General features: G+C 45.5%; 1 protein-coding gene across 1 annotated transcript; it reads left to right on the plus strand.

Annotated features, from left to right (window-relative positions):
• Window positions 1-8,154: 8,154 nt before the first annotated feature.
• Window positions 8,155-11,465, plus strand: LOC103797110 (sialidase-2-like). Its single transcript, XM_009069306.1, is given in 3 exon segments — window positions 8,155-8,255; window positions 8,257-8,353; window positions 10,527-11,465. Coding segments are annotated over 3 exon segments (1,137 nt in total).
• Window positions 11,466-11,698: the final 233 nt, after the last annotated feature.

An 11,698-nucleotide genomic window follows, 5' to 3' on the forward strand; every position in this document is an offset into this window, starting at 1 on the left:
ACTGTACAGCATAGCAAAAATACTGAATTACCCGAGCCAGCCTTGTCTTTCTACTAGTGTCAGGAATCAATGGATTCAAGTTTGAACGTTTTGCAAGAGAAATATACATTGATAATTTTTAACGGACTAGGTGCCACTCATTAAATGTTTTCTTGCTGATTTCTTTTCCCATATGCTTATGAACATTAGATTCTGAATTCTTTTTCGCAGCCTCCATTTGCAGCTATTGCTGTATCTTTCCTAAGAGGTGGCACCCAAAGCTGAACATGCCCCTCCAAATGCAAATGATCCATTGTTCAGGATTCTGTCGTTATATTATCTTCTGCATTATTTTTATATCCTTTTATTAATGCACCCACACACCCCATTTGCATTTTTTAACCTTTTTTTTAAAACATTTTCATTACAACAATCAGATATAAGGGCACTGAAGTAAGCGTGGAACAATAGAAGTGAAGAGATTGATTCTCTTCAGACCTAAACCCATTTTAAACTTCACTGGTGACACTGATTTTGATTTACACTGAAAGGGAAGAGGGAGGATCACGCTGCACGTGTCTGCACTGGGACATCCATTTTTGATAGTTGGCAAGGAATGGTTTTCTAAAATAGTTGCAGCACATAACATGTTGTTTGGGAAAAGCACTTTTATTGGGAAAGAGAGTTTTTGCAGATAGAGGAGTGTGGTATGGGCTGGAGGCTGAAGAGCAGTGCTGCAGGTCTGGATGCTATGGCTACGCAGAGAAGCAGCACAGTCTGTCCATGTTTTGACTGTGGGATTGTCTTGCACAGGCACTGGGATTCACCCAGGGTAACCTGATTCACCTCAGGACTATGCAGCGTGTTCTTCATTTTGGAAGTAGTTTTAGCCATTCTAGACTGTTAGCCCCTGCACAGCCATGTCTGACCCTGTCCTGGGGAGTGGGCTAAGGGCAGGGCACCCCAGCTGGCTGCATAGGAAGGTGGGGAGTCTTGCTTGAGGGGGAAGAGATGGTGTGGGGAAATGGGAGGTGGCCAGAGGCACAGCCACTCTGCCATGTGCGTGCTGCCACCACAGCCCATGGAACCTTTGCCACCACAGCAAGGCACATTTGGGACTTCCACTCAGAAGAGATGGACAGCCAGTTTTAAGCAGCAGCTGGGCAAGGTGATTTCTATTAAACAAATGAGCATTTACAGGTTGTCTGGCTGCAGAAGCCAAGTGTGTGACTCAGAAAATCACCTGAGTAACACTGCTGCTATCCAGGGGGATGAAAAAAGGTGAAGAAATCCATAAAGCTTTCATTCATATCTGGCTTTCTTGCAGACTGCATCTTAGCAGCCTCTTCAGTGTCTTTCTTCCTTCATTAATTTCTTCTGCTTTACTTGACTTGGGATTTTCTCCAGGAGTCACTTGTATAGTTATTACGTGGAGGATATCAATGTCATTGTCTCTGGAGTGCTTTTTCCTCACAATGACTGTTGTTTGATTCCAGGTAAAGCAGTGAGATAGAAATACCCTCAGGCTTCTCTTGTGTGCCTCAGTTAAGGCAGTGCTGTACTTTGGTTCGTAAACATGGGGTGTGGTTTTACAACATAGCTAATTAGATCCGATGGCTAAGTGCCAGGCCGGGAGGTGAGTCTGCTCCTCCTGTCAACAGCTTCATGCTCCTGCTCCTAATGCAGATTTTGCTGCTTGTTTGATTCCCGCTGACGCAGTCTTGGACAATGACCTAGCAGAAACTGCTCACTTTTTTTTTTTCTGGATTAGGTTTCTGCCAGACTGACATCCTCTCATGGCTTGCCAAGGTAAGATGAGCATCCAAGCTGGCACAAGAAGGGATACAGGGTTGCTCAAGAGAGAGGAAAGAGAGTAATACAGAAGCATTGCATTAATTTAGTTGGTCAGTCGATTGGGTGTAAATCCACACCTTTGCAACTCCCTGTTTGGCTTGCACAGATCAACCACAACTGCCATCAGCACTTTTCTTCCTCTTTTTTCATTACTAGCAGGGTCTGTTCATAGGATTGTTATTTTCATTTTTTCAGATCACTTCAAAGACAAGAAGTGTTAATGGCAGCAATGGAAAGACAGTTGAGAAGAGGGGAAGGAAAGTGATACAGCAAGGAGTGGGATAGGGAAGGTCATCTCTGACATCAGTAGCACAATGTAGTAGTGAAATAATTTCCTTGGGTACTCCAAGCAGCTGCAGTTGCTGCCTCTAAGCCAGACGGGGAACAGCTGGGAGAAGGGGTGCTGTCATCCTCTTCTTCCTCAGCTGCAGCCCTAGGCTTGTACTCTCCTTTCTGTTCCTCTGCCTGACTTTCCCCAGTAGCTCTTTGACTGCAGCTGCTGGCATAGTTTGGCCCCGGAATACCTCCACAGAGGCTGCTGAGAGCTGCACCTGCATGCACTGGCATGCCATTCCTGTACCCCTGCGTGGGCACTCCTCTGTTATCCCATTTCTTCATCCAGAAGGAGCATGCTGATGGATTGGAGGTGTGTGGAGCCAGTAGAGGAATATATCAGATTATCACAGCACCATCACCTGCTGGTTATAACCATTTCCTGCATTCTTCTGGGAAAATTTCCCAGAGCTCAGGAGCTCTCTGAGAGGAAGCACTGGGAGTCTGCATGCTGGGCCCAGAGGAACTTTCCCCTCCTCAGCACCAGAGGAGAGAGAAGTGGACCAAGAAATAAGGCAACATGCTGAACTGTATAACCATTAGAAACAAGAGCTTTCCACAGTGCTATCAACCTATGCAGGTGGAAATAGGCTGCTTAATTACTATGATAATGTAAAAGTCTTCCCTTTTGTTTGTCCAGCTCACATGGAACCGCCCATTATATGCAAAACACATTTGCTATTTAAATGTCAGCTGGTGTATACATGCCAGCTGCCAGGTTTTCTTGGGGACCTAAGACAGCTGACATTGCTGCCAATATAAATAATTTTGCAGGTTGGAGATGAGTTGGTAAGAGGGTGGTGAGCCTCCCTTTAACCCAATAGGAGTGCTTTTTGGTTCTGTTTTTGGGTTTTTTTCCCCTTTGACGTGGCTTCCAGGAGACACAGAGTGAAAGAGGTATTTATTTTTTTCTTTTTTTTCTTTCTTTGTTTTTAACTCAAAATTATTCATAACAGTGGACACTGCTAGGAACTAAAAAGGTAAATATACCATTCCGTAGTTGTGTGTTCCTCCACCAAACGTACGCTGAGGAGAATAGTGCTGCTTCATGTAATTCCTCACTAGTGCTAAGAAAACCTCCACTTTAAGGCACAGGAGCTGCTGCCACGCTGAGCCACAACGGCTTGAAAGCAGAACTTGATTGATTGTTTAGGAAAGCATGTACTGGGGAGCCTGAAAACCCCCTTGTAAATGTGGTATGAAGTTTTTACCACAAGAGAAACTTTCTGTTTCTAGCGTGGTTAAAAAGTTTAATTCGACTGGCTGCTGGAGTAAAGTAATTCCAGTTTTGTGTCTTTTTCAGTTTTGAATTCTGAATATTTTAGTTTGTTTAAGGTTTATTGTTTGACAGGTCTTGCTGATAACTCTCCTTTTTGACTTTGCACCGAGGGTGATTTATTGAGCTAAATAATGTGTGTTGTCTGGCTTGTTAAGAAATCCCACAGCTCAGATGTAGTGTGTGATCTGGTCTGAGGACATAAGGCTGGAGAGGGAGCACTCTGATGCTGGGCTTTGGCAGAAACAGGCACAGTCTGTTTAGCTGTGAGGAAAGGCTTTCCACACATGAGCGCACTGTGTAGCAAATACTCAAATTTTCAAGCTGGATGTCTGATTTCTTAGCCCTGTACAAGTGAAGTGTGGGTACTCCTGTCCCCCCTCTATGCCATATCCCAATAGAAATGTCTTCTTTTTCTCTAAGTGAAATGAGAAATTTATTTCAGCATAGTGTTTACTTGTATACACTTGGAAAACACTGTAAGGTTGGGTCTGATGTTGAGCAGAGAATGACTGGTTCTGGATCCTTGTGCTTGCCTTGCAAAGCAGAATTTTAGTTGGGTTTTGCGCTTGACTCTTACGGAGGTTTTTGTTTGTGTTTTTCCCTTCAAATTCTCCCTGAATGGGTTGGTTAGGTTTTCTGGAACCTGTCAGAATTCCTGCAAGAACTAGCTGCCTCCTGTGCAGAGTGCAGAGCTCTCTGATGGGAACCAAGGAATAGAGTTCAGCATATTGCCTCATTTCTGCTGGTTTTATTTTAAAAACATGCTGTCATTTTGGCTTGGATCTGAGCATGTTGGTAAGGTTTTTACAGAAGCTGAGGCCAGTGGATATGTTATCCTTTTTAGTCACTTTTCTTGGAGAGGGTTAAAGCAAACATGCAAGGGCTCACCCTGCTCTATAGACAAGTCCTGATGGACAGAAGTGGAAACAACAAGTACTCTGTCCTGCAGCACCTATCCCTTACCGCAACTTGGGCTCCTTCCAGGCATTAAATCCATCATAGATTCATGCTGTTGACAACTGTTATTTCTTTTGATTCTTCTGGTGTGCTGGAAACAGTCTCTGCTTTGGAAATCATTACAGCTGTGTAACTTGCAGACTGTGAGTAATGGCTTCCTCCAGTTTAACTCCTCCTTCCCTCAGTGTTGTACCCGACTTTCCCTGTCTGCCAGTTCTGCGCAGAGGAGTACAGGATCTCGGTGCAGCAGCTTCCCTCGTGCCTTGGAGAGGAATTGCAGGTAAACATCAGTCTTGCTGAACAGGAGGCTTTGCAAGGATAAGCCTGGGAAATGAATTCAGAACTCCAGTAAATACCAAAACACAGAAGGCAATATTAGCTTAATGGCTGCATGATAAATTTTTCTTCTCCTCACTAGCACATCTATCATCTGGAAGGAGGTTACCAGCTACTTTTTCTTCTCCTTGGAAAAAAATGACTGCATCAACTCTCCTTCCCCTTTCTCACCCCTTTACCTCACAAAAGTACAGCTAACTCTTCTCTCCAAGGTTGTTGAGTTGATATAGGTCTGAGCAATTTTTGTCTGCTTGCATACAGCTCTCCAGTCTCCTGCTTATGTTGCAGGCCTTTGTGTTCCCAGAAGTTTATCTTTTTTTTTTTTTTTCCAGTTACAGCTCTTGGTGTTTCAAAAGAGATTGCCATGATCTGCAAACTTTGTCTTGCCAATGCCCTTGGATCATGCCTGCTGTACCACTATCTTCTTTGCAGGCCAGCCAGTGCTATGTAAGTAGGGTTTAGGAGCAGAGTAGCATCACAGCCACATGCATCCTCTGGCAGTTTGGCCTTGGAGGGACTGGCACGTGTGATTTGAATTCCCTCAGTGCTGTGGTATGAGCTTTGGAACACTCTCATGTGGCTACCCTGTCAGTGATTTGCCAATTTTACTTCTCTTCTATTCAGAAGGGTCCAGCTAGTGCGTTTGGCTTTGCAAATGGGTAGATGTCAAGAGAAAAGTCAGTTCCTTTCAATTGGCTGGAGAAGTAACTAAATCAGCACTCTTTTTGGTTTTTAATATATATATTAAGAACTTTCAGCTTATTTCAGGATCCTACATTTTTGATTCTGTGTGAAACTCAAGCTGTTATGACTCGATCTCTGCTTGAGGATCCACAAGGGAGAAGGTAGGAGCAGCTGAATACTGACTTCAAGTGTGTTTACAAAAGGACGGAAGAGTTTCTCTGCAGATGGATATGTAGTGCATATGTATGCATACAGCCACAATACCCACCCTGTGTGTAGGGAGTATATATACAAGGGTGTGTATATGTGTATACATACTCACACATATCCCTGGTTAGTCTCTGGATAGATGGAAAAGTCACTTGTTTCTAGTGGTTTCCTTGATTCTTGTGGGTGCTGTGTCCAGGAACCGCAGGCTTGTTTCTATGGCAGCTATTACCTCAATCCCCATTTAGCAATAAGGGGAAGAATGCTGTGACACTCACACTGAGTGTGTCACAGAGGGGCTAAGAGCGTGGGCAGAGATGTCTGCAGGCGACAAGCTCATATGGGAGGGACTCAGTGGGCTGCAGCATGACCTCCTGTGGCGCTGGTCTCTTGGGTTTCCATCGAGGGCTTCATGGGGCAGCCCAGCTTTCTCTCTGTTTCCTCCTCTCCTTTTTTGTTTTCTCCCTTTCTTTTTCCTTCCCACTTGCCCTGCCCTGAAGCAGGACTGCAGTATCAGAATGGCATCCTGAGCAGGAACACTAGGGAACCTGTGCTGCACTAGACAGGCTGACTAATCTCCCTTTAAATAATCTCCCTTTAAATAGTCTGGAGGCATGCTGGTGAGTTTCTGTTTCAGGAGCCATGAGAACACAGCCAGGGCTGTGGGCTGTATAAATAGCCAGATCCATGCTGGCAAGTAGTGAAGCACACGGTTATTTGTTCTAGGAAGCTCTTCCTATTTCCTCCATTTTGCATGGATAGCTGTGGTCCAATTCTGGTAACATTCTGTACAGTAGTGGTGCTGTGCCTCTTCTCACGCTGCCGTATCATCGGGGACAGTGAGGAGGGAGCTGCTCCTGGGAGATAGACTACTCTCTCCAGTGGCTTTGGATCTGAGCAGCAGTGGGGCTGTGGCTGGAGTCTGTACAGCTGGCTTTAGCTAAAACAGTGCAGTTCAGACCCTTCTGAGCAGTGCTGTGAGTTCAAAAATCTCACTGGTGTGTGTAGCGTCTGGAAGGTGAAAGCAAGGAATATTTGAACACTTGCTGTCTAGCTGTGGATCTGGAAGGACTGTAATGTGATGGTCCTGTCTGAGGAGTATGAACTTGACTTACCTGTGGTGTCCTAACTGTAATCAGCATTGTCAAAATTGTTGACCAAATCTATGTTAGTTGGGCTAACTCATATAATCTTTTCTCTTGAAGATGGAAGAGTGCAAACTATTCTCCAGGTAGGTACACGCGCTCTGCAGCTGCATAGAGAGTCTTCAGGTTGCCTCCATTGGATCCTGAATATCAAGGCAGCCTGCAGAAACATCAGGATCTGATCCATGCCCAGTAGCTGCTATAGCACTTTCAAAGATACAGGTAAATAGGAGACTCCTCAATGAAGAGTGCTGCAAGTCTTGCCTCAGCTGAGGTAGGAGGCATTTGAATTTCTTACTCATAGTGTGTTGTCATCTTCTCCCTGCCATCCTACCCACTCAATGCGTCAGAGATCTAAGGCTTGATGTTTTTAATCCTTTTTTCTTTTTTTCTTCTCTCTTTCTCTACTGAGCAGGGGATATCCAAGCCTTTTGTTTCTGGTGCATCATGTCAGAGAATCTTTTGCTTTGTTCTTCCTCCATTTTATTTTTGTTTTCTTTCTTGTCCCCCCCCCCCCGCCAATCTCCTCAGACATCATTCCCCCAAACCGCTGGGCTTTTACTGGGGTAAACTGGCTCACAGGAGGGGCTTGGTGCAAGAGGACAGAGGGCCAAGTGGGTCTGAGGAGAGGAAGAGAGACTATGTGGTGGGATAGCACAGATAAGTTACAGAGGCAGCTTCAGTAAATTCTCCCTCATGTTTGCTTTCCTTCTTAACATTGCTTTTAAGTCACTGTCAAGAGAACAAACTTTTTGCCTGGCTGGAAGTACCACTCAAAGCAATGGGACACCATTCACACTGTTCTTTAATCTTAGGGAACGAGAGATATTCTCTTCCTTTCTTTATTCATACTCAGTGCTTACCATCCTCAAACAGGGGCACAGCTGGGGGCGGTCAGGGATTGCCTCAGCTTGTCATTTATATGGGATTTTAAGCTTGTATTTGCAAAGCAGAAGTTCTGTGCTCGGGTTTGGAAACACTATCAACAAAGACATTAATGGTCTTCTGAGGGAAGGTACTATAATGTCTTATTATCAATGGTCTTTGGAATTACAGAGTAAACCCACAAAAGTCTCAGCCTCTGAATTTAATTGAAAAGACAAAGCACAGCTTTTTCATTAACTGTATTTAGTGAACTTACCACGTGACATTCCAGTAACATCAACCAGGCTGTTCCTGGGGTAAGTTTGGTTCTCTTTGGAAGGAGACACACAGGTTCTCTTGGGAAAAGTAGAAGAAAAAGACAAAGCTGAAAGTAGCAGAAATTGTGTTTCAAGGCAGGAAAGTCCCACTGAGCAGGGAGAGCAAAAAGTAGAGTCTGCCCCGTCACATTTTGCTGTGTCCAAATGCAGTGCTCTTTGTCTTCTTCCCCCTAGCACAATGGCTTCGTTTCCTGTCTTGGAGCAAGAGACATTGTTCCAGAATGGCACCTGGAGCTATCGAATTCCAGCCCTGCTCTACCTGCCTCGGTTATTCAGCATGAGCGTTCGCTGAGGAACGAGAGGATGTGGTAGATGAACATGCCAAGCTAATAGCGATGCGCAGAGGCCTGTATGACCCGACCAAGCACTCTGTTCAGGTACCAGTGTGGGGAGTAAACAGGGCACACGGCCCACTGTGCTGCTCACTTGTTTCCAAGTGAATTGAATGCGTTTGCCCTCCTGCTGTAGGGACAGGGCACCTTCTCCTCCCCAGGAACGAGAGGATGTGGTAGATGAACATGCCAAGCTAATAGCGATGCGCAGAGGCCTGTATGACCCGACCAAGCACTCTGTTCAGGTACCAGTGTGGGGAGTAAACAGGGCACACGGCCCACTGTGCTGCTCACTTGTTTCCAAGTGAATTGAATGCGTTTGCCCTCCTGCTGTAGGGACAGGGCACCTTCTCCTCCCCAGCTGCGGGAGACAAATTTGCCTATACATAATGCACGTGTCCTTATAACTGCTGAATTCAGCCCTGTGACGGGGCAGCTGTTGGGGGCACTAAAGTGGGGCATGTGCAGCAGATATTCTGGGGTGGCTTTGGTGCATCATTGCAGAGCTGGGGATGCAGATAGAGCGTTGGGACAAAAGTCCTGTTGTGGCAGCGAAGATGCGGAGGAGACGCAGAAATTGCGACTGCCACAGGAACGGGGAGGAGTAAATTAACAATCAGTGATTTTCAATGGTTTTTTTTAAAAAATTCATCTGCTTAGGAATAATTTCTGGTTTGAAAAACTATTGAGAACAGCTAGTCTCTCCACGCAGAAGAGCCTTGTCTGGTTTGTTGGTGCCAGTGAATTGGCTACCTTATTAACCTACCAGTTATTAACAGTTATCCTGCTGGGTGCCTGGGGGTGGTGGATATTCTATAAGAAGTTTTTGCATTTGCAAAGGCATTCATGTCTTGGGGGAGAAAAAAAAGTAATTATATTTTTCTATTTGAAACCTTCTTTAGTGACTGGTTGTCTTAGGTTATAGACTCTTAAGAGCTGGAGTCTGCCTAGCAGAAGCAGCCTCTGTACACACCTGAAGTGTCATACCATTCAGGTAGCATCTTGTGTAACCCTCTGTAATTCAGTTAAGTAGGGCTCAGCTGGTCATAAACTCAGTAATTTGTATTCACGTTAGAGTTTCTTAAAGTGGAAATACTAAATATTCAAAAAAGTTAATATTCATAGAATCTTAAAAATTTAGGGGTTGGAATGGACCTTAAAGACCATCCAGCCCTAACCCCCTGCCCTGGGCAGGGACACCTCCCACCAGAGCAGGTTGCTCAAGGCTCATCCAACCTGGCTGTGAACACTGCCAGGGTTGGGGCAGCCACAGCCTCCCTGGGCAACCTGGGCCAGTGTCTCACCACCCTCACAGGGAAAACTTCTGCCTAAGATCTAACCTAAATTTTCCCTGCTTCAATTTGAACCTGTTACCCCTTGTCCTGTCCCTGCAGTTCCTAACACAGAGTCCCTCTCAATAAGGCATGGCCAAAAGAGTAATCAGAAAATCAAGCTAGAAAAGCTAGTTAGTATAATCTTGCTGGAAACTACTGCTTCTTTTACCAAGCCAGTAACACTACGTAGTCACAATTTTCTAATTGCAATGTTAGTGTTAGAAATGTGATTGGGTTGTGTGCTGTTCATTTAAAGAATGGCAGGGCTTGCAAGGTAGTTACACATGCTCTGCGACCTATTTTCTGAGTTGGACAGCTCAAATTCCCACACCAGAGTGTGTAAAGCCACGCAATCAACCCTAGCAAGGGCTCGGATTGCCGTTCACACACAGATCAAAGTGGAGGAATAGGAGTCTGAATGGAAAGGAATTTGTCAGTACCCAGGATACTTGAAAAGAGCTTGGCTATCTCTGTGACTGCCTAAGGAACATGGACACAGCACAATGTCTGTACCAGCACACTTTGACTACTGGGTATGTCTGTGTGTCATATACGTATATTTGTGAGAATTTCTGAAAGTTCAGCTGCTGTACCTTTTTTAGCAGTGTCATCAGCCACCAGCTGCACTGAGGTACAGAACTTAACAGGACATACCCCACCTGCTTGGTGAAGTGCACATGCTTTGTGTCATCCAAATAATTTAAACTTACCTTTGGCGATGCAAGATTGTTATCTTCCCACTTCTTGCTCTGTCCATTAACTTGCTTCTCTGTTGTTCTTCCAATGCTCTTCTGTAACTTTTATCCAGGCATCCTTGCACTATAACATGGATCTGTTTGTAATGTGTGTTTCATTCTTGTCTCCCTTCACACGGGCCCTGGCAGTGGAATGGCATGGAGACCATTGTCAGTGCACAGCTGAAAGACCACCGATCCATGAACCCCTGCCCTGTTTATGATGAGGTCTCAGGGAAACTGATCCTGTTCTTCATAGCTGTCCCAGGAAAGATCTCTGAGCAGCATCAGCTCAGGACAAAGATCAACCTGGTACGTCTCTGCTATGTGACTAGCATGGACCAAGGGCGCACCTGGAGCACTGCCCAGGATGTGACCGATGGTACCATTCGGTCTGAGTACAACAACTGGGCCACGTTTGCGGTGGGGCCAGGTCATGGATTACAATTGCTCAACAAGGCCCGGAGTCTTGTGATTCCTGCCTATGCCTATCGTATCTTGGACCCTAAGCAACATCCCACCCCTCATGCCTTCTGCTTCATCAGCTCTGACCATGGCACAACGTGGGAGATGGGGAACTTTGTGGGGGAGGAGAGTGCAGTGGAGTGCCAGGTGGCAGAGGTGCACACCTGTGGCAGGAAGGTCCTCTACTGCAACGCAAGGAGCACCAGGGGAGCCAGAATCCAAGCTGTCAGCTACAACCATGGGGTGGACTTTGAGGGAGGCCAGCGGGTTGAAACACTAGTAGAACCTCCATTTGGATGCCATGGAAGTGTTACTGCCTTCCCACCTCCCCTCGATGCTGCATGCCAAGATAGCTGGTTACTCTATGCTCATCCTACAGACCCAAAGGGTCGGAAAGATTTAGGAATTTACCTCAACAAAAGCCCTTTAAATCCAGCAAACTGGACAAAACCCAGCATCCTCTTCAAGGGCCTATGTGCTTATTCAGATCTGCAGTACATGGGTGTTGGGCCCAGTGGTTCACCCTTGTTCTCCTGCCTCTTTGAATACGGGACCCACCAGCAATGTGAAGAGATGATCTTTGTCATGTTCACCTTGAAGCAAGCCTTTCCCTCAGAGCACTGAGTCTTGAGCCTTTCCATCAGCACCCCTCTGAAATCCACCTTTGCTGATATTTTTCACTGTCACTTCTCATCTCTCAACAAAAGGTTTTTGTACTTCTCCTGAACCCTTAGTTTGGCGTTGGCTTGTGGCATGTGTGGATTATGAATTCTATTAAACATACTACAGCTTTGGTTTTGTTTTATGTTGTTTGGTGTTTAAGTGTTTGGTTTTGTTTTATGTTGTCTGTTCTGCCT

The sequence above is a fragment of the Acanthisitta chloris genome, unplaced genomic scaffold (assembly GCF_000695815.1).
Source record: "Acanthisitta chloris isolate BGI_N310 unplaced genomic scaffold, ASM69581v1 scaffold25972, whole genome shotgun sequence".
Classification (NCBI taxonomy): Eukaryota; Metazoa; Chordata; class Aves; order Passeriformes; family Acanthisittidae; genus Acanthisitta; species Acanthisitta chloris.